The sequence below is a fragment of the Nipponia nippon genome, unplaced genomic scaffold, assembly GCF_047370975.1.
Source record: "Nipponia nippon isolate SJK-2023a ecotype South Korea unplaced genomic scaffold, ASM4737097v1 scaffold_4, whole genome shotgun sequence".
NCBI classification, from domain to species: domain Eukaryota; kingdom Metazoa; phylum Chordata; class Aves; order Pelecaniformes; family Threskiornithidae; genus Nipponia; species Nipponia nippon.
The window spans coordinates 28,655,809-28,683,450 of NW_028262358.1; the positions used below are offsets into that span (position 1 = coordinate 28,655,809).

The 27,642-nt window shown below is 38.9% G+C and overlaps 1 protein-coding gene across 5 annotated transcripts in view; it reads right to left on the minus strand.

Annotated features, from left to right (window-relative positions):
- Positions 1-27,642, minus strand: part of THADA (THADA armadillo repeat containing) — a 165,657-nt gene that overhangs the window by 61,028 nt on the left and 76,987 nt on the right. For all 5 annotated transcript variants that reach the window (XM_087773897.1, XM_087773899.1, XM_087773898.1 and 2 more), the window contains exon 30: positions 2,889-3,004. In XM_087773897.1, the coding sequence (XP_087630023.1) occupies positions 2,889-3,004 (116 nt within the window). The remainder of the gene's footprint in view (positions 1-2,888; positions 3,005-27,642) is intronic.

Here is a 27,642-nt window from a genome sequence, read left to right on the forward strand (position 1 = left end):
CCTCAGAGTGAAGAATTTCTTCCTTATATCTATCTAATCTAAATCTACCCTCTTTCAGTTTAAAGCTGTTACCCCTTGTCCTATCGCTACGTGCCCTTGTAAAAAGTCCCTCTCCAGCTTTCTTGTAGGCCCCCTTCAGGTACTGGAAGGCTGCTGTAAGGTCTCCCCGGAGCCTCCTCTTCTCCAGGCTGAACAACCCCAACTCTCTCAGCCTGTCTTCACAGGAGAGGTGCTCCAGCCCTCTGATCATCTTCGCGAGCCTCATTTTCAAGAACTACTTATGCAATCCAAGATTTTGTAATTAAGAGTATCTCAGAGAAGTTTGTTCCATAGTACAAAGGAAGCAGGTAGTTGAAAGAACACCAGCAAGAACTTTACAGAACTAGCACAGGAATGTGAATGAAGACTGCTGTTTCGAAGTAACTCCCCATTTCCCCAAATTCACAAACTGCTTTCCTGTTATTTTAACTTTTTTTTACCCATTTAAGATTAATAGTGAGTGCCTATAATACCCTCTTTTCAAACAATCACTGTGCTGCAGTACCACTGACACACTAAATGATCTCTTTATGAGAAAGGAAGAAGCAGCAGATGGAAGTTCATTAATTTTTCTCTGTGGTACTCACTCTCTTTGCCTGAACAGAAAGAAGGTAAGAACGACCGTACATGGACCAGGGGCCCAGCCAGCCATCACCCTCTCTGACAGAGAGCAGCAGCAGATGCATACCAAGAAGTCTAACAACAGGCTGCAAATGAAGTGCTGGTTTCCTGATAATGCTCTCCCAAAATCCAGAAAACTGCACAGACAGACTACCAAGTTTCACAACTCAGTTGCCAAGCAACCTCCCAAAACTCCTTTAAACAAAAAGAGAAGACAAGAACAACAAAAACCCCAAAACTCACCGTTCATGACAGAACAGTTGTTCAGCTCCACACAGCCAAATATAAATAGTAAAGCTGCACACTGAACATGGGAGACTAAAACTACCAGAAAATACCATCTATTTCAATATCTTTGTTGGGGTTTTGGTGGTTTTGTTTTTAAATCACACCACACTGGACACATTTATCTCAAGCAGAGAGTTAAGAGGCAAGCAAGTTTCTTCAGCTTTGTCATTTATTGTAGTCTTAAGTTTAAAACGTATTTGGAAGTAAGTTTGGTTACCAAAAGTTAATGGATATTTTACTTGCTTTTTTAAGACTTAAAAAAAAGAGAAGAAAGAAAAAAGAAAACACACCTTATCTCAAAGTGTGCCTAAGGACGTATGGCTGTATGGACTCAGAGAGAATGATCAAGTACATTAGAAATTTGCAGAAAGAGTTTCTGCCTGTCAAAAACCAATGCCTTAACTTAGTGTTGCAAACCTGTATGCTGGTAATACAAAATTTCACTGTTTAGGGAGAAAGACATCAAAAGAGCTTTATGTATAGCATTAACGGTGTAATTGAGGATGCATGACTATGGAAAGGAGGCTACAACAAACTGACAAAACAAAAACATGGTACTGGCAGAGGGTTAGTATTAGCACATGCAGCTGTGGCTTTTTACAGGCAAGTAAAAGAGAGAACACATCTCTTCTTCAAATACCTATATGAGGTACCAGGATTTCTTAAAGAGAGCCTGAAAACATTTCCTTTTGGAAAGAATTAAAAAATTCACTTCTACTCTATCTTCGTTGGGATTTACACAATATTAAAATATACAACAAAGATTAATACAGAAACATAAGCATGTTTTCTGTTTTGTTCTGCATTCTTTTTATGATATTTGCCTCCTCCCCTCTTGGGCTCTACCAAAATTCAGGGTGATTGTTCTCAAACAAAAAATCTGCTTGGTCAATCACTCCTTCCCCAAGTAAAGTCCAGACTGCTTTATTCACGTGCATCATTTCACAACTATTTACACCAAGTTTTACCGACTATATCATCACTCTCACTCTCTTAGGAGACACTTCTGTATTTCTTAAAGGTCGACTGTATCTTGACTACCCCAACTCAGTTAACACTGGCAGAAGACTTCCTCAACCCACTAGTCACCCCCCTCCTCCAAATCACTTATCATTTTGCTTTTGATGATCACAAAGCAACATAGGTTTTACCAGAGATCCACACTAGACTGCACTGGTGACCTGCCTCCACTGTGCAAACTGTACTCTGGACTATTTTACCCAGTTATTTATCTACGCAAGGACTTGCGCTCTCTGTCCACAACTAATTACTTTAAAATTTTTGGTGGGAATTTTCAAAAGCAATTGATAAGATCGAGTAGATTTAAAAAAAAAAAAAAAAGCGTGTCTTGATCACAGTATGTAGGTCATCTGAAGATCCTTTTACAGAAATCTAAGGAAAATGTTTCCAAAACTATCTTGGATTGTTTGCAGGCAGCTAAATACTTTTGATAGTTTCAACAATTGCTATGACGTTTTTCTGCTACTTTTTTGTAAAGGTCAAAGTCAGAGAAAATAGTAACATAAAAAACCTCATATATGTGGCATATTTTTTCTTAGCCTAGAGGCAACATCCATCCCTTCCTCAAAAAGGCTGCTTCTGTAGGCATTTTCATTCACACTTTTTTTTTTTTTTAAATGACTGGACTATAAAATCTAGCTGAGAATGAACTACGAGAAGACTGAAAAACAGTAATGCACACAGGTAAAGTATACTTATGTTTTTTCATCACTTGCTTTTGGGGGGAGGGCGGGGGGAAATCAACTCAATTAAAAAAACAGCTAGCCAATAAGGCATCTAAATTTCACGTGTTTCTAGAGAAATAAATCTGTCTACCTTCCCAAAATAAAAAATAGTTTAAAAAATAAAAACATCAGCCAAGCCTTCCATATGTTAGTAACCTGTGCGTATAAACATATATATCTTGTGTTTTATCTTACCTTTTAGCCAACCACAGTTTGGTTCCTATACAGGTAATGATGTCATCCAGCCCCTGCTGAAAGTCCGAATGAACGAGCTGTTTTGATTCTAAATATGACTGCAGCAAGTGAAAAACCTAAATAAATAAAAAAGAAAAAAAAAAATGAAACTAGAGTTTCTAGCCACTGCTTTTCCTCCAAATAACTCTAAGATGAAAACAACCACCTGCAAAATGAACAACTATTACCAAGGAAAATCATGTATTCATTTGGCATAACAACAGATGGAATCCTTAAATTGCCTATTCTTTAACTGAACAAAACACAGAAAGTGCTGGAAGATGTTAAGCTCCGTGAAGTGAGCAGAAGACAGCTTGATGAACACCACTCCTACTGGCCCTTGCTAACTTAAGCATCCCTCAACCTCCAACCTTTTTGCGGTGCCATCTGCTCACCAGTGCCAGCACAACTGTCCATGGAGCACGCTGGCAGCTTGACCCGCTGGATGGAGCGGGGCTGGTTGCACCATACAAGTACAACCAAGGAGACAGGGAAGGGTCTTTAAAATCCACACACTAAGCAAAAAACTTCCTAAAGACAGCAGAATTATCATCTGTAACCACTCCAATCTGCTGACAGAAAAGTATCTTTATTCCCGGTCCTGAGATCCTTCATTCAGGGCTCCAGTCAAACACAGTGGTCAGTTGGGTTTCACGCAGAAGGGAGATGCCCGCACCCTTCCCTTCCAAGGACAGAGAAGACTGAGCTCCTGCACTGGGGCTGTGCACCGACTACACTATCTCCTCTAGAGCTTCATATAAAAGCCCAGTAGACACATCCTAGCTACCACGAAGGAAAGAATTCAAGATACCAAAACAGAAAGCATTACTGTAGCTTTCTGGTCAGACAGTTAACAAAGCAAATAATTTCTGTTCTTAGAGACCTTCCTTTGCTATTTAAAAACAGGTTTTCCAAGTAGTATTGAATATACAGAAAAGTGGTAAGAAAAACGGAGTTAAAAAAAGATGTAATCTAGGTCATAAGCATGAAAAGAAAATATTGGATAATAAATGAAAGCTGATACCAGTTGTACAGTGGAGAGAGATTCTCCAAGCCCAGCCCCTGTAGTACCCATCCTCTCTGCATGCAGGAGAGAGTGCATGGCACATACTTCTGACACAAGTGACGATGCCCATATCATCCCACTTAGATTTCACCTTTCCCATTCATAGGCAAGTAAACGGGCAACACCTAGGTGATTTAATTGCTAAATGGAAAAACACGGAGACACGTGGTGCAGTACTAAAGCCTAATGGGAAAGATCTTGCTCAGGTTAAGGAGTTTTTCACACACGTGCAATTTGGAAGCTGGAATAGGAGGAACAGGGTGCTAACTCTCCCTCTTTCTTTAACTTGCCTTACAGCTTCCAAATTTGAAGTTCTGTTTGCCTACACAGGTAAGTTACATGGATAGACAAGAGAGGGTTTCTATGTAAATTGAAAAAGTACCCCCCCACACCCCCCCCGATTATTGATTGAAACTGGCAATGTGCAGAATTTAGGAAGCTTTAGAGGTGTTATCAGACCACTTCTGACAATACATACATGAGCATTTTATATGGAAACGCTCTTAACGTGCGAGAGTATTAGCACTTCATACATGCAAAGTGACAATTTTATGATCCGTTGATCAAGCTGAGGCCTTCACTTCACTTTGGGAAAAGAAAAACCTTTATATCCAGACTTTCACATCTCAGATCTTGGTTTCCCGCATTCCAGCTGTCACTTGCTCCTGGGGTTATATTTTTTTTGTTTGTTTGCTTGTTTTGGAAACACAAGCACTGCCGCATAGCATTAACTTGACACAATTTCATCTGGGTTATTTTTTGTGAAATTATTCGAGTGGAAAAACAGCTGCAGTGGTTTCAAATAAGCATGGAAACAGAACAGAAGAGATGTCAAGAGACTTCTAATCCATACAAACACTGAAGCAGGGTCTAAGCATTCTCCAACGAAACAAGTGGCTGACTGCCCTAATCCCGAAAACAGACAAGAAAGCAGATTCCAAAATATTTGTATGCATCCTCTTCTAGTGTTTCGCCCTCAAAATCCAAGCTCTTGAGGTAAGGTGTCCCTCTCCGCTTCCACCCTTGCCCTCACGGTAAACAACTGTTCTCTGGACACCATTCAGTCAGTCCAGATTCTTTCCTGGTGAGGTACTGATGAAACACAGAGATCCCACCGGGGCCCCTTTGACAGGAACAATGAAATAAACTCTCGTCTCCTTGTGTTAGCAGGTGCTCTCTAGGCAAGAGACATCCTGGAAAGACAGCTGTCGTCTTGTCTTTCTTTTTATAAAAATCTTCTGAAGTCCTCCGTACTGAACATCATTTTGTTGATGGCAGACCATCTTTCTAAGATGTTTTTTTCCAAGATCATTTTGAATTTTGATCTTTTCCTACAAAGGGCTTTGCAGAAGTGCAAGCTTGCAAACGTTTGAGAGTGTCACCAGAGATCTCCACCTTGAATCCTCTTCTTTAGCCTGCTCTTGCCTGTGCAACCGTCTGCTTATTAAACCCATTTACGTATGTATCGACTCAAAATTAACCTTTTTCATGCAAACCAATGCACAAAGATACCACTACTACTAGTTCCTCTCTGTTTTTTGTGGTTTGCCCTTAATCTCTGTTAAGTAATGGACACTACAAAAGAAAAGGAATGAAGAAGGAAAATAATGTATATGCAGAAGCTCTTCTTATTGCCTTTTACATCCTCTGCTAATGGAAAATCATTTGGTGCCTTAACCTTTCTGATTTTAGTCTTCTGTGTATGTGTTCATTTCCAGGAATAAGAAGGGATTTACCTCTAAGCAATAATATAAAATCTGTTTCACAATTATGAAGGGGCTATCATATTTTTTCCTAGAAGCTTAAATTAATCTCTTCAGCTTTGAAAACGACTCCCAAAGTGCCTCCCTCCTAAATACAAAGCAAACCTAAGTAGTTTGATATTTCAAGCAAAAGGTCTTGAGAGAGGGAGAACTGTGCATACTAAGCAGGTCAAATTTGTGGATTTAAATTAGTTCAGGTAGGAAATTCAGTGTCGAAAACACAATCAAAACTCCTCTGCAATTCAGTCTCTATATGAACCATATCCTTTCAATAACATTCAGAAGGTAAAAATCAGAGGGCATGAGCCACATTTAAGCAGTAGAATTAGAAGATGCAACTCATGTAAGATTTTGATTCACTCTTGAAAAATGTTAGCATTCATCAAAGACAATGTTCAACTACTACAGTTTACCCTGGTCCGACTTTTCACATATGCAAAATACTGATTTTCTCATTATTTCAGTGCAAGCCCTCTATCATTTATTCAGGTCCCCTCACCAAATCTGAGAGACCTAGAAAGCCTTCCCCACAGAGGAATTGTTTTTTTCAGCATACGATTTTACAATGCCTAAACTAAATTTGACATTGTAATGAATGTCTGCATGTTTTATTCAAAGCCTTATTTTATGTAAGCTAAAACTTGAGGCAACTGAACAAGCAATCTGCAAAAGTTAACCTCAGTAGTTCTTCACTTCCATCATGTGTGACACGTCATTGTTTGGCTTATAGTAATATTGCTGTAGCTTCCATGATCTAAGACTACAAGCCAGGCAATGTTTGCATGGGGAGGTAGCAAGTTTTATAAGACTGTTTGATATAGATAATAAAATAGACAGGCTTTCCAGCACATGGCTCTCCTCAAGCCCAAAATATTACTTGATTTAAAATCCTCTGCTAAATCCCTCACTTACACATAAATGCAGTGAGGTCATGGTGTTCTTTTTGTATGTGGTATTGGCTTTTTATTACACCAAGGCAATATATTAATGACTTTTTTCTTTTTTAAAGGTAGTTTTACAAGAGATCTGCACTGTCTGTAGAGGAAGGTTTATGAAGACATACAGAATGACAGCAATTATCTTTAAATTTGACATGAACTAAACACCGAGAAAGCAGCCTGAAAGCGTCTTTGAGATGTTGGGAGTCTTTTTAATAGGACTGAAGACACAACACCCAAGGTATTGTCCATAGTTCTGTGGAACCTTGCATTAAAGATGGCAAGTTGCTGGATGCTCACAAACCTTTTCTTTCCCCGAGCAGGCTGTTCAGGAGTCAGGCTAATACACCAGCAGGACCGTACAGACTGCCCGTCAACCTGGGCAAGAGTTGTTAAAACGGTGCAAGCCATGGGAAGTCCAGATACTTGGATACGTAATGGAGAACAGTGTCCAGTAATTGACTGTTCTGAGACCCTTTGATCCATGAGGTTCTACTGACTCTGAGCCAGTATGTCCTCACCTGCTGCAGGTAAAACCACCAACATGGGAAGACTTCTTAGTGCAGAAAAACACACACACAAAAAAAAGGCAGCAAGCCAGATCAGGTATGACACTATATCCTAATTAGCAAAACCCAACGACCCAGCACGCCAATGAATGGAAGTCATGTTCTGCTCTCCAGTCGTTCCCAACTTCCAGTACCTTCCCTCCCTTCCTTGGCATTGTCAATGCTTCGTCCTTCTTCGTCAGTTGTAGAAGCCTCAAGAAAAGGGGTAAAAGCAGAGGAAAGCAGGGAAGGGAAGAGGCAAAAAAGGAAACAGCCAACTTGGCTCCCTGCTGGTCAATCAGCATACACATCCTTCTGTCCTGTTCACATCCATCCCCCACCAAACAGCATGTTTTCAGATGCAACGCTGAGAGCCTTCTGCATCTCCCTGTCATGACATGAGAAAGTTGAGTGTTTTCTTTGTACCCAAGCAGGCCTTAAGACATAACATCTGCTAGTTTCCAAGCGTTCTTTTTGGATGATCAAGTAAAAAAAAATGCACATTACTTTGAAAAAATAAATACGTAAATGATTAGACATCAGCTAAGTCAAAAATATAAATCATGAGAAGCAGGAAGAGACATTTTTCTCTCCCACATCAACTTTGATATGATATGAAGCTGATCATTATCTTCAGCAGCTCTCACATCAGCTCAAATTGCTGTATTCAAGCTGTGAAATACACTATTAGAATAATGAAGCAATGCAACGGTGGATGAAAACTTGTATAAAACACAAAATTTAGCAAGTGCCTTTAAATTTTTTTTGATGCCAAGATTTTTCCTGCATACATACAGAAACACTGCAAATATAACACCACCTTTTCATAGCCACAAAGTTGATCTGCTGTGACACACTTTCTGTCTAAAAAATTAAAATTAACATTTTGTAGCATTAGCATTAATTTTACAGGAGGAACTAAGGTTTCTGAAATTTACAATAATCTTTTAACTTCAGACATGAAATAATGATTAGGTGGATACTTGGTGTGCATGCGCACATATTCGTATTTAAAAGAAAACACAGCCTTCAAGATGTTGCTGCACAAAGTGCCTTTTTTAAACAATCAGATTTTCCAAAAACACATTGAAGGCGATATAACTGCACACTTCTCGGTGAAGTAGCAAAGTTAAACTTTTCTCCCCTTAAGCTGACCCAAAGCAATAAAAACTTCTGCATGCATGCCCTCAGCTATGTTTGAATGAAATTAAGTATATAGTACAAATATTCACATTCCTAAGTGCAAGGCTGAAACAATGCTCCCAGTGTTCATTTCAGTGCTTCTTGAAAAAAAAAAAAAAAAAAGAAAAAAAAAAGGGCAAACTGACATCACCCTAAACTGTACATTCTCAGCATAGATCATTTAACTCCCTAAAAAAACAAAAAGAATACAGATGTTTCACCAGCTGAAAGAAAACACTGTGTAAATACTAAGCTTGGAAAAATACGCCACTCACCAAGCTAGGGAGGTTGAAGCAACAATGAAAGCCAAAAAAGGGTGTTTGCAAAATGGCAGCAGTAAGGAGATTACTGCACTAAGCTAAATGTGGTTTTTCGGAATTGTTCCATCAAAAGCTTTTGCCTGCGTATTAACAGGCTAGTGAGAAAACCTCAAACGTGATTTTTTCTTTTCTTCTCTCATTTAAAGGCAGATAAAACTTTATTCTTTGTGTATGATAAATACAACTGCCGAGTTATCTCTGTATTCTGAAAGCGAGGCCCAATTTTTCATTTTTTTTACTACGACCATGTAGATAAAAACTGGCAAGCTGCTGTGGCAGGTGAAAGCATTTTTATTAGGATGATAAAAAGTTCAAAGTTACAACAATTATCTCTAGGGAAAAACAAGCCCTAAAAATCCCTTTTTTCTTAAAGATGAAAAGTGTCAGTGCGATAATTACAATGGGACTAAAAACCTCAACTACCTCCCCCCAGTTTTCCAAGAAGATATCTATACAAAAATAGATGGGCAAGTTTATAACTATCTGGTTACCTTCTGATATTGTCCTGCTCTGTCAAAATTTATACTTGTGGGAAATAAATGCAGTATTTTATCACCAGCAAGTATGGTATGAACGCAGTCCCTGCAGATCATGCTACTCTTGCAAACAAAAGCAGCTACACAAGTTACAGTGTAACAGTTTAAAATTAGTACAGAACACACAAAGGTGTGCGCACAAACGCGTTGTACCAGACAGCGCTGGTGGCACCCCCCGTGCCCTGCATTCTCAGGCCAAATGATTCATCCTCTGCCACACTGAGGTTTACAAACCATGTGGGATAGATCAACTCTATTACAAACATTAAGGCTTTCCTTCATCTGAGGTATTTAATTATCAGGAAAAAAAAGAGAACTGAAGGTGCTGGGGGTGGGGGGACAGAGGAAATATTCTGAATTTATTTCCAAATTTAAATGACAGTATATTGAAGAGGAATTTCAAATGTTTATCAAATCTCCTACCATCCCCAAACAAATGTAAAGTGTTACAAAAGCCATCACTTACTACATTACTCTCGTAGTCCTGGATCATTTATATATACACCAGATTATTACAGGCATCATCCCTTTGTTCCTACCACCTCCTTTCTTTGAAGTCTTTCATTCCATGATGGTAATTTCACAACCAACAGATCAGATTATTATTTCTGCCAAATATAAATTATATGATTGTCATATATGATTACTATATATGAATATTATTTGCTTCCTCAAATTTGTTTTTGTATGAATTAGTAAACTCAGTCTGAAGTTGAAATATATCCCTTTGCAAATATTTTTCTGAAAACTGTATAAATTTTTTTTCTTCCTTTAAAGTAACAGCTGGTTCACAATTCACTTTTTCCATAATTTCAGCTTTGTTTTGTCAGCACATTTCATCATCTAATTACACAATTTTAGTTATTATTCATGAGAAAGTAGGGCTTTTAAATCCTTCTTCCAAATACATCCATCAAAATTCATAAAGCCAGGTTTATAAAAGAATCAAGTTATTTTAATTAAAATGCAGGCAAGCATGTTTTGATTGAATTAAGTTGTTGTAAAATAAGGTATGAAAGTGTCTAAAGTTATGAATAAAAATACAATACTAGTTAACTCCATATAACTGAGCAAGAATAACACAGCTGTTTAATAATCTGAAAATTATGAATGTGCCATAACTAATGAAAGGTACAAAATGCAGAAAAATAGCAAAGTAGCTTTCTTCTCAGTGACAGATATATACCACAAAACATCCATTATTAAAAAACTTCTTCTTAAAACTGAAGATAAACTCCTGCTTTTGTCTAAAGCAAGCCAACGAACGTGAAATTTCACAGATCAAAGTTCTTTGCAATACCATTTTTATTAGGTTTATCTTCAGGTTTTTCTTCCTATTTTAGTCAGGGTGAAATTGAATTCCAGCTTAAAATTTGCATATGCAACTCAAATTCTGTATTAGGACAAAACAAAACAATGAGAATTTTGCTGCCAGCCAACATCATATTCATTAATGTTTTTTATTTGAAAGTCCTAGCTGAATTTTTGCTTAAAAGTACACAGTTTTTGTACACAGTTGCACAGAAACCTGACACCAGGTCTGACTTTATAATTACTAGGACTTTCTTACCATTCAGATTTCAGATACTTTTAAAGCTATCTTTCATCTTCTAACTAAAGTACATGTGGTGGGCAGAGAAGTCCGACCAAAACACCTACAGACAGACTGGCTGCTGAGAAAACAGAACACCCCAATAAGTAGATGGTGCGAGGAAAAGGCAAACCTGCCCGATGAGTAAGGGTCTCGCACACATCCTCCTAACCAGCTGGCTTGACCAGAGATGAAAGAGGCTACTGTGGAGCTGGTGGCATTTCCACGCTCTGCAAACATGCCTATTATCTTCCCAGCAGCATGTAACCAAAACCTGAAAGTCTAGAGAAGCACACCAGACTGTACGATGGGAGCAGTTAAAAATTGTGCTCAGCCGGTATTTCTGATCGGAACAAACAGTAGGAAGGATACAATGAAGTCTCCTCTTCCAAGTCTATACTCTGCCATCATAAAAACCCACCCATCACTGTCTTAATCCAGCTACCTCAAAGGATATAAAGCTTTCCCCCTCCTTTAAACAGCTTTTTTCCCTTGTTCTTTTTTTGGGAGGTGGTGGTTAAACAATTTGAAATGATTCTTTCCCAGACTACATCCTCATAACACAGTTATCCTGCACACATCCACATGAAGGAGACAAAATGCAAATAAAAGACCGAGGTACACACCCTTGTTTACTGAGGGATATTTACAATTAGGAAGAATATTAAAGGATACAGCTACCCCACTGACACTAAGAAGCTGCCATGTAAGAGACAGTCAGTACGAGCATGTTTATGAAGAGTGCTCAGAAGTACTCTGCTACTTGACCCCGTAGCTTTGCTGGTTTCAACAGAGGTGATCTTCTCCATCAGGAATGTCTGCATTAACACACAAGCTGAGAAAATAATTAGAAGTAAGCCATATCGATTTGATGCTTTTATTTCCTAAATTCACATTATAGCATAAAGTGAAGTAAAACTTGCAGCTTCAGAAAACAATTTTCTTCTCTCAGCTAATGACTTTAAACTTAGAGAAGACAAAATACACATACAGGTCCGTCTCTTTCAAACTAAGGAAAAACATTTAGTACTTTTGAAGTCTGAGGAATAATTTGCCACATTAAACGTCCAAGTGCAGGTAGCTATACCCATGAAAATAAAAGGTGGTGCTTTTCACGGTCATATTACATCTTCCAAAAAGCTTTTCCCCATTCATACATCAAGCTAGTCATAACCTGTCGCTGTACATGCCTCTGTCTATGAGGATCCCTTGCTGCATATTTACAAGCACATTGTCACTTTCAATGGCTCCATTTACATCTGAGGAACTCAATATTGCCAGTTGCACTCTTTTGTCTGAACTCTAAACCAGCATTATAAAGCCTGCTGAACTTAGTGTAAGACTGCTCATTCTTCCACAGCAGGGATTGCTGCACCTCTCTTTGAGCACAAATAAAAGCAAAAATGTCCCTCCCTTCAGTTCTCACACAATTAGTTGCTGGTAACAACAGGGACATTAGGGGCTACAGCTATACAGATACATCAAACACCATCCATGTGGGTGCCTAGACCCTGAACTCACATGCCATACTCCTTCATCATAGAGTAACACAGCTGAATGCAGGTACAACTCACAAGAATTTTCCTCTGTCAAAATTATCCCTACAAAAAAGGAACATGCAACTGAAACACGCAATAAAAGTAACTTTATGCCTAGACAACATAGCTAATGTGTGGGCTTAACTTGTAGATAAGTCAAACTGAATTCCAAGTGTAAACATTACTGATGCTCAGCTTTACAAAGGCACTATATAGGACAACAGCACAAAGGAAGGTGCATGTAATGCAAACTTTCTTTTTTAATTTCAGTAACATCTATAAAGTAATTAATGTAAGAGGATCCCATTGAGCTGTACCATGAGAGGGAAAAGACAATCCTCAGCCAAACAGCCCTCCTATATTTTTAGTCTCACCGCACTAGAAGGCAGTAGTATTCAGCACAGGAGGATGTGGATACAGCCACTTTCCAACAAGGAAGATCACCTGACAGAAGAGCGGCCTGGCTTCCCAAAATACACATCATCCTTTTACTTCTTTTCCATGAATGATGAAGAAATAAAGCTTTTACTTATGTAATGGCTTATTGCTTCTGAATTTTTGTAGTCTCTCCCTGCGCCCCCCCCCCCCCATTCCTAAAGGAATATTGTAGCTGAAACTTTTGCAGGCAAGGAAACGGAGAGATTAAGTGATTTAATTAAAATCTATAGGGGATGCATCCCAGAGACAGACTTAACTCAGATCCTTCAAGTTCCAGTTCACAGATAGTCAGCAGGCACATGAGAATTTATGTGGGGAGAAAAAAAAAATACTAAATTATGCTTTAAGTATACTTTTTTGAAAGCACTTCGCTCTTCAGAGAAAACAGTGGGAAGAACACATACGTGCCAGTAAGATGTAGACTGTACGACCAAAAACGCACAGAAAATATAGACAGTATTTCCTCAGAGTTCATCAGTTTTGGACCACTGATCTTCCTGAAGTTTTCTACTGGTATCATATACTTTTTGAAACTATGAAATAAATAGAAACACAGATAACTTTTGATGAAACTACAGCAAATACATGAATCATGCTACTGATGAAACTCAGCAGATTTTTGCCTTACGCATATGGACAAGCTATTTATAAATTTTTACTTCCCATCAGGCTCAGCATGATGTCAGCTTACAACAAGTTAATGTTAATGTTTTCCAGTAATTTTCACAGTGCCATTTAACTGCAAGTGCCCTAGCCAAGGTAAACTTAAGGGCAAGGAAAGGGCTAACTGCATAATCAGAGAACAACGTTAATGAATTTTGCACCTCTGCTTTGAACACTTGGAATTCTACCTGCAATATATTTCTCTTTTGTTCCCAAAGTTTAATCTCGCTAGCCAGCTGATTACATATCCCCAAAACAGCTCAAATATTCCTTCTGATTTTAATTAGCCACAACGCTTCATCGCCTTGTGGATTTTTCCCCCCCCCCCCCAGACAAACAAGCATCCTACGCTATCACAGAAAGTGCCAGACTCAAAGCTATCAAACATTTCCTGAACTCTAGTAAGCTCACGCACTTTGTTTTACAACCAGCAGCATCACAGCAGCCAAACGCTCTCTCTGCAAATTCACCAGTAACAGACAAGTTCCAAAGAGAACTGATGAAATTTGCTGGGGCTCTTCAGAGGCATTAGAAGCTGTTCAAGAAGATCTGTTCTTTATTATTTTTCCCCTTCATTGTTCCACTCACATGCGATTGGTAAGATGTGTTTTTGACAAAAGGGAATGTCAACAGCAACAGTTTTTATGGCAGAAGGGTTTTTTGGAAAAGCAAGTTCTTCCAATGCATTTCCTTACTCAAGACCACCTTCTCCAACATTTGCACATGCTTGCCTTTGATTTTGTTATCCCAGAGGAGTACAGCTGTCTCACTGTCTCTAAAAACAGTTCTAAGAACAGTTTTTTAAAGCTGCTGTAGCTTAACCCGCCACTTGCTTTGGATATTGAACCGCATAAACGTTGCCTTCTAAACACAGCAGTGCCAATGGTAGGCGTCACCATGCCTACCCCTTGTTCAATGCTGCATCCTGCAGCAGTTTGACAACTTCAAATCTCCTAGCCAGGCTTCTAACGAAAGCAAACTCTCCACTCCCTTCAGTCACACAGAATCACAGAATGTCCTGAGTTGGAAGGGACCCACAAGGATCATCGAGTCCAACTCCTGTCCCTGCACAGGACAACCCCAAAATTCACACCATATGTCTGAGGGCGTTGTCCAATTGCTTCTTGAATGTTGTCAGGCTTGGCGCCGTGACTGCCTCCCAGGGGAGCCTGTTCCAGTGCTCCACCACCCTCCGGGTGAAAAACCTTTTCCTAATGTCCAACCTAAACCTCCCCTGGTATATCTTCCTGCTGTTCCCTTGGGTCCTGTCATTGGTCATCAGAGAGAAGAGATCAGCGCCTGCCCCTCCTCTTCCCCTTGTGAGGAAGCTGTAGACCGCGATGAGGTCTCCTCTTCTCCAGGCTGAACAGACCAAGTGACTTCAGCCGCCCCTCATACGGCTTCCCCTCTAAACCCTTCATCTTCATGGCTCTCTTCTGGACACTCTCTAGTAGCTTCGTATCTGAGTTAGGTTAGCAGAGGCCTGCTATTCAAATTGAACAAATCTTACTCCTTTTTACTGAAACAGCTCAGGGAGGACCACCAGCTGATCTGTGGCAGCTGCAACACCCAGCAAGAGGGCTAGGGGTGACCAGCTGGATGCAGACTGCTGTGCACAAGATGTTTGCAGAGTACAAGCCTACAGAAATCCTCTGGCATTAAAGCCTCAAAACTGGCAATGCGAGCAACAACTAGGCAATACACCCATTTCACTACATGCTGGATTTTCTCAAGGCAGCTGAAAAACATTCAGCATCCGTGATACAAGGAACTATCAGGATACTTCATACCCTTTTTCTTGCAAATAAACACCAAACAGAAGGTGGTCAGAGTATCTCAATGGGTTCTTCAGTGTCTTTCCCCTTTGCAATCAGTACCAATTTGGTCTTGCCTGTGTTCATCCCCACCCAGCACTCCACAGCCAGTGTCCTGTCGCTTCTGTACTTTACCAGCGGCTGCAACTGCAACAGCACCCACTAAAATCAATATTTTCTTTAGTTAACAGATTAAACAGTTTCTGTTCACTGCCTTTAGATAAACTACACCAGAATCCAGGGAGGGCTTCCAGTTTTAAGTCACTTCACAGTCAGAATTGGGCAGCATAGAAGCGAGTGGAAGCCACCACTACTCTTTCATATGTTCCTGTTACTTTGTTCATAACCTCTGATAAACTGCAAAAAGGTGCCATGCAGAATGGCTCCTCATCACATAGATCATAGATCCTCATCACATAGATCATGTATCTTTATTATCACAGCATCGCAATCTTTTAGAGCCCTGCGGGTGTCTGTGCCATACTCTGTCCTAAATCCTGACCACAAAGCATCCAAGATCTTGGTCATCATCAGATTTTGCTGGGGACTGAATTACTGGAAAGATCATCACATAACACAGCATTTTTTGAAGCAGTAAAATTTACTATAGAAATAAAAACTACAGTAAAGCACATGTAACAGTAGGAAGTATGATTGCTTCAAATAAACTCAAACCGTAAAAATATTTCAATTTGGAGAAGAGAACAAGAAAATGAAGAAGCAAGGGGATGTTGTCAGAAGTTACTGAATCCATGGAGGTAGCTTAGGAGTTTACTTAAATTCCACGCAATTCCACGAGTTAACCGCACTGGAAAAAACAAGGGAACTTTATTTGAAACCAAGTTCCCTTTTTCCGCTCTCCAAGTACTGTTAAGCCTTTTCTGTGCACTCTATCAGTCTTGTTGGCCTTACAATACATTAAATATTATCAACCAGCTGCAAAAGGGGAGTCCACCTGTTTATTTATTTAATGTTAAGGAGGATGACTGTTCTCCTAGTGAGCCACAGATAACAACAGAGTAAAAGCTTTTTGTTAAACAGGTTGAAAGGTCAAAACAAAATATTTATTGACGACATTACGGTTTTCACTACAAAAATCTGATGAGATTCCCTACAGATAGCATTACAACATAGTAGTAATACTGAGTACGAAAGTTTTGTATTACAAACCATGAAAGAAAAGAACTTAAATTTTCTCAAATATATCACCTAGTTCTCTGTTTTAGTCACTATACAAAATGGACAAATATCATCCACCACCCAAAATAACCCATTTTTTACTTCTTTCCCAGGAAAACCAAGCTAAAAGGAAAAAAACCCCAACTAAGCTACTCTAGGAATTCAGTTGTGAGTATGTGACAATAAACACCTCCTGCCCAAGACACAGGACACTGTAATTGAATAGTATTGTCCATCATCCAGGGACACCTCCAAAGCATTTTATGCTTGTGTAATACCGTGGTACTGTAATTCTATACAACAAAGTTGTTTCTGTAACACCCCAGGGATCACACATGTAGATAGAGCCATCATAAGCCCCATTCATGTACTGACTGAATGAAAAAGTATATATGACTGACTCCCAACATCTAAGCCTTTCTTCCTGTTGCCCTATGTAATCTTTATAAATATCACTGAAATAAAACTGAAGTGAAAGATAACGCTCAAATGGAACAAATTCCTCTGAAAGGAAAAGGCTGATGGAAAAGCATTAGCAAGACTAAACTAGTCAAACAGTTGATGGAAAAAAGTGTCAGAGGCTGCAGTGATTATAAACACCTTTTTCTGAGGAAATCTGACTGTTAATATCAAAGCCTATCGCACTCAGAAAGTAAAATACCCAAGAAGTTACTGCAGTAATAATTTGAGAGCTGGACGTGATAAATTTAACAACATCCGCAACTTAGGAAATATTTAGGATGAGATCATTTATTTGGACCATGTGATCATTCACAAATTAAAGTTCACATGAAATGAATTTCTTGTTCAAGTGTTCACAAAGTACCACATTGTACAATACTGAAAATAGCTTTAAATGTCACTAGAACTATTAATTCTTATGTCAGATTAGATTAAAATGACAATGCTGTATATCTAATGTATCTGTCTGAAAGATTTTAATTTAATTTACAAAAACTTTTTACTTATCTGAGAGTGCAGTATGGCTTTTCAGAAAAATGGAAAAGGAAGAACATGAAACAACCCTCTACGGGTTACACGGTACTAAAGAAGGAAATAGAACGACAAAGTCATGTATCTACCGCTGTTACCAACAGTTCATATTTTTTCAGGGAAAACAGTATTATGCTTTTATTACTAAAGGCAGTATGAGGTTACAAAGACAGCCTTTTTCCTCCCCAGTGATCAGTGAGTGCCAAGATACCATTTTTTTATATATTTTAAAACTAGTTAAACATAAAATGCTCATTTTATAACCTCTTTCTTTCACTTCTGACAACAGAAGATGCCTGATGCTGTAATATAATTTTTAAATGTCTCACAGAGTACAATAATCCAAGAGAAATAACTACAGTCATAAGAGTATTACCTCATCCTAGTATCTCTAGAATCTAGTTTGATTACTTTTGAAATAATTTCTTGTAATATGACAATTCAGAAGTATAAGCGGTTGACTCAAAACAGCAAACAAAAAAAGGCATATCTATTGCTGGAAGCACTTGATGCACTCCATTCTTTTAAGGTCCCTTTCAATACAACACTTACTAGTACCACCACAGAGGTTTGAAATCCTGCCTGTTCAACAAGTCTCCTATGAAATCTACCCAAAGGTGATTGTGCCAAGTCCTGTCCTTTTGAAATGTTTCAAGACTATCTATGGGCTGCGGTTTTATGCTGCAACACAGGACACACGCATACAGCATATGGTTTTTATTAGATGTTACATCAGGAAATAACAACTATTAACAACAACTATTTGGCAACAAGATGTATATGTGAAGTCTTTTAGAGTGTTACTATGTTCATCTCTGCATCTTCCTTAGGCTTTTTTTGGAAGTGGGTAGTATTCACTAGATGGGATAAGAGCATCATCACCCTGGTTCACATGTATGTTTCCGTGATGGTATTAATTACCTTTGTATTAACATAATAACTTAAAGAACATGAAGTATGTAGGATGGTTCACAAAAGATGCTGACACTATGATTTAAAATTTCTTATTTGTCTTGAGTCTGTCAGGGTTCAAAAACTACTCCATTTCAAAGAGCAAAGGCTCTAGCTGGTATTTCTTACGGCACAAAATGATTCAATAATTCAAAAAAAAAATTAGAATGAAAAGAAACAAGCCAAATACGCACTCAATAATAGCTCCATTTATATTTTCTTTGAGGGAAGAAAAAAAAAACACTATTGGCCTCTCTACAGTTTCCTGTTCAAATTGCCAGTAGTGTCTCTTTCACCAATGAAACAAGACAGTCAAAAACCAGAGAAGAATAAATGAAAGATTTACAATTTACAAATGTGAGATGAGTACATAACAGGCATTTTGTTTGCTATAAAAGTGTTTTGTGGGGAACAAGGGAAGTTCTAAGTTGGCTCTTCCTACCTTAAACTATTTTTTTCCTTGAAGAATAGTTAACTTAATATTATAAAGCTAAACAAATGCATACGCATTTGGACTGTGGAAAGAAAGAAAAGGTGCTAAGAAACTTCAACTACATAGAACTCAAACTCAGTATGAACTATAAATGCTCAGTATCTTTCATCTAGGTCATAAATATTTTAAGTGCTGAATTCCAAAGTGATTTCTAGTAGTAAAACAGAAGTTCTAATCTTATTCTTGATGCATTTGCACCGAAAAAGGACAAATCTGATTTCCAAGGTTTAAAGCTTTCCCAATGCCCAATTCTGACACAACGACCTTTCTGCATCTATGGAAATACCTGTGTATATTTGAGAATAAAATTAATAACCATTGCTTATTTTCCACAATAAAAACAGGCCAGAATGAACTTCTACAATCTACAATCTGGAGAGGTCTCCTGCCAAAATCAGACTAAGACTTTCATTGTAGATGTGAAGACGCACTGCATCTGAAGCATACACTTTTGAATAAAAGTGAATATACAGACGCATTTGATATGCACTTCTGACAGCATGGTAATAACCCTACTGTAGTAAGCAACAATATACCAGGACAGCAGCTACTCTTTCAGAGAGGATGTGGTCCAGAACAGAGATATGGAAGAGTAAGCACCTGAAACAAGAGCTGGCAGGAGGGAGTTGATATTGAGGGTGCCAGGGGAAACAGGGAGAGATAACAGAGGTGCAAGCCTGAGAAGGAATGAGGGAGGACAGAATAGAAGCACCTGTTGCTTATCATGCCTTCAGAAGCCTCATTCATTCTTTGCTTGCTTCAAGCTGTGTGGGAAGTTTCCACACTCCCAAACATCAAGGCAACTCTGATGATCCAGAGATGACTGGCACCTTTCATGAAGGAAGAAGCAGAGAAAAGGAGGGACCTTGGCAGGTAATAAATTTAGAAGCACCCCTATCACTGTCTTGGCACCCCATTGCCTTCTTCTGCAGTTAGACAATACCTCGGCTGTTTCCAGGACCTGACGAAGGCTCTGCAGGGTACATCAAGTCTAAGAGCTGCCTGCAGCTCCACTGGAAGCCGCGTTTCTAATGAACCAACTCAGAATCCACATTATTTGTTGAGGGTTTTAGCAGCAATGCCCCAGAACTGGAAGCATGTTTTACTAGACAGTGAAAAACAAATTTTCTTTCAATAGAGCATTGCTCCCCACATAGCCCCTGACCTAAAAGCAAAACGTATAGACCCTTATAGTAAGACACCACCCCTATCCCCCCCAAAAAAAATCCACCACTAGATATAAGTATAACACAGCTTCTTCTTGTTAGTCCTGCCCCCACATAAACTTTCTGTCCCATGTAGTTTCTTTGTCAGTCAAATTTTCCACTCTTCTGGCCCATGAATAAACAGCATCAGAAGAATAAAATCAGAGGAACACACTCCCAGAGAGAGCATGGTATCAGTTCAGATTCAGTGTCATTTAGAGCCTGAGTAAGAAAACCACTTTAAGTCAAACAGCCATGTGAAAACTGTTCCTAGAAAATTTTAGCACCGTAACAATAACTACTTCAGAAATGCAGATATTCTAAGATAATGAAGTTAATAAAACCAAGAAAAAACAGTGGTAAAAAACACCACCGCAAGGAATGCCTGTGACATATAAACAGGAAAAAAAAAAAAAACAAGTACAGCAAGTTACATGCTTTAAACTTGGTTGAAGAAGGAAAAAGTACACTACATTCATTCAAAAAAAATTCTAATTTGACTCATGAGCAGTCTGAAATTGATTTTCACACCTTGAAAAAGTGTCTTATTCTTGTTTTGTGTTTTCTTTGTTTCATTTTCTTAGGTTTCTGCGTTTTTCCTCCTCTCCTCCTTCCAATTTTTTGTTCTACTATTTGAGATTCTTGCATCCTGGCCTTCAGTATAGGTAAGTCTTTACTGAGTAGTCATCCACTTAAAACCACTCGTCCCTCTTCATTCAATTCTCCCATCCAGCATTCTTTTAAATGCCAATTTTTCCAACTTTCTCCTCCTGTCATGTAAGGGTATTCTTCTGCTTTGTAAACAGGCTGAGAAAGCCTGCAAAATCAGTACCTTCCCACATTTCTCACTATAGCCTGAACTTCTGAAAACACAGAGCATAGTAAAAAGCCCTCACTGTTCATAAATATTTTTTATACATCCTCAAGCAGTCAGAACTTATCATGGATGGGTATTTTTAAAAGTATATCCAGGAAGTGTATCCAGGATTATCTTTTTTTTGGCTCTGAAAGTTTTAAAGACATGGTTTCTAGATCAAAAGGAAGAGAAAAAAATCCTATGCGGGTGGGACTCAAAACATGTTTTTGGAGATGAAAAATGAACTCCGTGGAGTACTAAATTAATCCACTGCACCACCTAGGAGAATATTATATCTTTGGTACACTTTACAAGTTTCAACTTTTCCCTTCCCAACTGTAAAAACATCCTCTGCCTGTGACAGAGTGATAGGATTGCTTTCCTGACTAATCATGAGGGATACTTAAAGATTCATAATACAAAACAGGTGCAAGAAATATGCATAGAATTGAACACTTAAAAAATTCAGAATTCATAAGAGTTCAATTGCTGTTCTGGGAGGTCTAAATCAAGTTAACCAGCCAGTGCCTAAAATAGTTCAACTCTCTTCAGGAAGATCTAAGTAGTAAAGAGTAGAACACTGTGCCAAAAGTATTTGTTTCTAACATCTCCGACATCTAAAAAGAAAATCATCTATCCATTGTGACAACCGTACCTATAGGAGGATTCCTCTTTCCATAGTTTAATCGTAACACCAAATAAAAGTTGTTCTATATAACCGCATTTGTACATTGTGTTTTCAATCACTGTACGTTTACCCAAGACATAACTAGAGCAGCTAGCTGAACACTAGTGATGCTTTTTGGCTGTAACTGAACACCAGGCAGGGTACCTCAAATGGCTTCACACACAGCCACCCTGCAATCTCTGCTAGCAACACGGGTTGCAGGAGCTTTTATTCATTAAGGAGTGGTACTGGGTGCACTGCACCAGGGAGGCCAAAACATTTGCATAGCAACTGCTTGCCATACCCATAGTAATAAAGAGTCCAAATCTAGGGTGTGGGAGAGAGGCAGGCAGTGCATCCATCAAGTTATCCATTCCACTTTACAGAGGGAGCAACTGTCACACTGTCCCTGGCACAACCCAGAGTAGTCCTTATTGTAGTTACCTCTCAATTAAAAGCAGCAGCAGCCTTGTTTCCCCTAATTGATGAATATTGCTTATTCTGTACTAAAACCACGCTTTTTTTAAACTTTAAAGACGTGAACACAAGGTTTACAACAACAGCATCTCTGCATATCCTTAGTTGTTGTAGGAAGGAACTCAATAATCATGCAGAAACTGAATGAGAAGACACCTCATAAGAGTGGTAAGAGCTGTCTAAATTTATGTCCTTTTGAAAATGAGTGACATGTCTTAGGAAGCCAGAGACACAATATTTGGGAGCATTACTAATTACAGTTAAAGTAACTTCAAAGCAATGTCCAACTAGCAGATCTGTCCAGTCAATTAGCAGTACCACATTAGTTTTTTAAAAAAAGCAGCTGGAAGAAAACCTCTGGCAAAATCTCATCCATGATTTTCTTCCAGACACTGCCTGCTCCCATTCCTGGAACTTAGTTGCATTTCTGTTGCATTCATAAATATAAATCTTGTTCTCAAATGTTTACAGCCTCCTTATATCAGTGTACCTCTATGTAACCGTTAATACGGATTTACAACATGAAGAAATGAGACAACTGTTCTGTTATTGCCAGCTACATATAACTGAATATATTTTCAGCTTGACATCAATATTTCTTTTCTCTTTGTATTAATCTTAAAAGTAAAGCTTATCTTGAACACTAAAAACTGAGCTTAGAAAAGAAACAGCTGGAAGGAAGTTTCATTGGAAAACATGCAATTATAGCAGGTTTATTTTTTGATCTGTAGATAATGTAACATTCGTTTACTATATTGAGTTTTTATAAGCCAATGTTGAACTGCTACACTTCAAACTTTACTGCCAAGCCAAATAAAATGTAATTCACCAGAGTCAAGGTTTCTGTGCTACTGAATAAAGCCAAATAAACAATATGCTACTCGCCCATTCATTCCCTCAGACCCTTGAGATCCTTTGTCTTCAAAACAAAACAGGAAAAAAATATGGCTACTGACAGCCCTGCTGGTAATTCACATTAAGGATTTTTAGGTCAAGCTAACGAGTAGTATACCTCTCTCTTTCACTCAGCCACAAGGACCAACATCCAAGAATGACCTTCAAAATATATTTGCCTAATTTGTCTCCTGTTGTCATATTCTCACACCCTAGCCACTGGACTCTGTTGGATTTTTATTACCTATTCAGTCCTGTAATAAAGAAGGTCGCATGATTGCTTGGTAGCCCTTCTTCATGCATCATTCTTCTCTGCTTTATTTTCAAATGCTCATATTTATTTAAATTGTCTTTAATCCTCTGAGTAAGTGTCCAAGTATTAAACTTCTAAAACATGAGAGTGATCGTAATCTCATATACCTGAAGCTTGACCTTCCTTTGTAGCAACTTAAGCTAAAATCTTCCTCCTCTCAAAGGAAGGAAAAAGGCATCCACATTCATTAGGTAGGCTCTACTTTCATCAACAACAATCTGTCTTAATCCAACTCTTCCAGATAATTAAACTACTTAGCATACTGATGCTTTCATCATAAACTGCTTCTTTTCATCAGTACAACTATGTACTTAATTTTTAATCTTCAACAAAGTCATGTCCATACATCTCTGGCTCAAGAGTACTCTAAGCTAAGACAGCACATGCAGATGTTTCTCCAGCTGCTTGGTCTGCCTTACTCTTTTTCCTAGGCTTGTGCTATTGGTCCTTGCTGGAAGCACCACACTGACTCAGACAAATCTTTGCATGACCCAGTATGGCTATTCTCAGGTTATGTTCTTGTTCTGCTTTTCTTGCTGCTTTAATGAAGTCTACAACCATCCTTTAAATCAATTCTTCCATCTTTAAATCACTTCTTCCAGCTCTCCATTAATATTTAAAACATCAGCATATCCAAAGAGTTGACACAGCTAATTTGAAGTTCTACCATTGCACAAATCTTGCCATATTCAATGAACTCCTCAAAGAAAAAACAGAAACAGTAAATCACTTCCACAAAAGCCCTGTACAGATAGCAGAAAAGTCTGCCATGCAACCATGCAGGTTTTTTAATCATATTATTATTTTTTAATACAAGGATTCTAGATTCTTTCATTGTAAAGTGATTTTAGAAAGATGAGTCTAATTCTACAGAATGCTGCTATACCCTGAAAAAGAGCAAGTGCTAATTTCTTGTACCACTCAAGTCAGTGGGAAATTTAGTCTTTAAAATTAACATTAATTAATGTAAAGAGTTATGAAAGCCCTCTATCTCCTATTAAGTCTAATTTTTGTCACATGCAACTGACTAAGTTAATGTGACTCATCTGTTCTTTAGATTTGCGAGATGCAACAGTGCTGCTCGTTTCAAAAGCAAAACAAAAAAAGGTTTAAAAGCTCAAACCAACATTCCTTGCACAAGACTTTGCATTCATATGCCAAACTGAATTAGTGAACATAAAAAAAAAAAAACAAACCAAACAAAAACCACCCCCAAAACCCCCAAACACTTCTTTGAACAAGCCTACTGCTATAATACCAATTTAGCTAATTGAAACTACAGAATTTTGTGGGAAAATTCAAAGTGTGGAGAAAACTTGAATATTACGAGTAACAATTTGTGACGAAGTTCCATTTTTATCTTCATGAAGTTTTAACCCTGCATCAAAGCATAACAAATTCTCTCTGTTTCATCTGTCTCTTGCCAGTTATATTTTGTATTTATTTAAGAACGGATCATGTGCGCCCCCCAGACAGAAGGAGATACTGTTCTTCTCTGGCAATGCAAAACACTGGCATATGCTCAGGGAACAAATTTCAGGATAAATCAGCGGGAGTGACAAAGTAATAGCAGTAAGTGGGAAGACTGCAGCGAGGAGAAGAGAAGCTACCAGCCAGAGCTCAGATGAGAAGATGGGGGAATGGAGAGACATTTTCCTAGGGACCACAGCAGATCAGGCAGAATTTCTGTGACCTTGAGTTACAGCAGTGACTAAACCCAGTCACGATAGGAAGGATCCACCTGCAAGGACATGATAGGCCAGCAGAGGTTTTTTTATTTTATTCTATGCAGTTGTTTGATTGCTTGTACAAAGTACCACCAAAAACATAAATAAACTTCATGAACAAAGCAGCTTGCAGCCAGAAATTGTTCCTCAATGATACCTGCAGCTGGAAACTTCTATGAAAAGGTTTATCTTGGGCAGTACAATCCATCTCCTGACGGAGGCAGCAAATGGAGGCAGCGTGCATATTTAAACAGTCATGTAGTTCCCTCTCTTCAAATACAAGCAGCAACGATGAGGGAGAAGTCACTGAATCCTCCTTTTTCCTAATCTGTGCCCAAAAGATGCCAAAGGGAATGCAAAATGCTCTCCAAAAAGAAGGGACTGCATAGTGAATGGGACAGATAAGGGAAGCAAAATTTTTTGCACCGTTCTGTATCCCAGTCTCAAGCTGGACACTGTCAGCGTTTAGTGATAAATCCACACAAGACCTCTAGGAAGTAGGTTAGCACCTTCAACATTTCAGAAGTGTCCAAAACAAGGCACAGAGAAGTTAAATGAAAACACAATGCCTCTTTTCATAATTTTCATTTACCTGATCCTGGACGTTCTAAAAATACTAACTGTAGGCTTGCCAAAGTGAACGTGAGGAAGATGAAACTGATAACATAAAAGATAATGACCCAACTGATGTGCATATTCTTTGATTTGAAAAAGAAATAAACCTTAATAGTAATTACATCTGCTCCATGATTAATTGCAGCTGTCCAATGAATTGTTCTCGATATGAACAGCATGGAAGGGTAGGTACACTCTCATTAGAGTACAGATTTTTCCAGTGCACAAATGTGAAAGAGATTTCTGGAAACTAATGAGTGCAGAACTGCGACTGAAAGCTCCAGTCATACTGCTGCTATTCTACTGTACTAATAACAACTAGATTCTAGGTCTATGCACATCACACAGCCTTTGAAATCCAGCATCAATCATGTTAACTGATTCTCACAAGATAAAAACAAAAGCTGAAGTCTAGCATCTGCTTTCCTTGGCAAACCAATCTGAAAGTTCATGCATTTGGGAGGTTTTTTTTAATCATCACAAATCATCTACAACCAGATGAACTAAAACAGCTGCCTTGTTTTCTGGGCAAATCATGCTTAGGGTCCCTGTAACTTCTCTTTACTTTAAAGTACCCAGAGGAAGAGGTTACAGAATCAGAGGAATTAAGAGGTCTGTGTGCAGATGCAGGGCTGTGATCTTGTTGGGACCACGGAGACAAGAAAGGATAGCTGACACATTTGGAGTGCTGCAGTGGAGGGATGCAGGCACTTTAGGAAGGACAAGTGGGGAAGATGAGAAGATGGAGTTGCCCTCTATGTAAGAGAACAGCTGGAATGCACGGAGCTCTGCCTGGGGACAGACGATGAGCCAGCTGGCAGCTTATGGGTAAGGACTAAAGAGCAGACCAGTAAGGGTGACACTGTATTGGGTGTCTGCTATAGGCCACCAAACCAGGAAGAACAAGTGGATGAGGCCGCCTACAGACAGCTAGAAGTAGCCGTGCATTTTCAGGCCCTGGTCCTCATGGGGGACTTCAACCACTCTGGTATCTGCTGGAGGAGCAAAACAGCACAGCACAAGCAATCCAGAGGGTTCCTGGAGAGCACTGATGCCAACTTCCTGACAAAAGCAACAGAGGAGACAACAAGGAGGGGTGCTCTGCTGACCTCATACTCCCAAACAAGGAATGACTCACTGACGATGTGAAGGTCAAAGGCAGCCTTGGCTGCAGTGACCATGAGATGGAGTTCAGGATCCTGAGAGGAGGGAGCAGGGTAAAAACAAGATCACAACCCTGGACTTTGGGAGAGCAGATTCTGACCTCTTCCTGGATCTGCTTGGTAGAGTCCTGCGGGATAAGGCCCTGAAGGGAGTGGGGTCCAAGAAAGCTGGTTGATATTCAAGGACCACTTCCTCCAAGCTCAAGAGCAGTCCATCCCAACAAGCTAGAGGTCAGGTCAACATGCCAGGAGGCCTGCATGGATGAAAAAGGAGCTTGTGCCAAAACTCAAACACAGAAATGAAGTATACAGAAGGTAGAAGCAGGGACAGGTAACCTGAGAGGAAAAGAGAGAGACTGTCCAAACATGCAGAGATGCAGCCAGGGAAGCCAAAGCCCACCTGGAGATGAATCTGGCTGAGGTAAGGCTGAGGTACTGAATGTCATCTTCATCTCAGTCTTTACTAATAAGGCCCATGGTTAGGAATAACACAGGCCCAAGCTTTCTTTCCCTAGTATGCCCAGAAGCTTAACTTCTTGGACTCTGTTCAGTATAAAGTGTAAGTGTACAGAACATGTTATCTAAATTGTATATTGTATATAAAAACTGTTCAAAGTTTCAATCAGTTATTTCCAATCCAAGTAAAATTCATGTTTATGATATTTAACCCTTTATTTGCAATAACAATCGTAAAAACTAATTCGAGTAATTTACATCAAAATTTTGATGGTTTACACAAGACTATCTACAACACTAAAAGCTATGAATGTTATACCCACAAATCT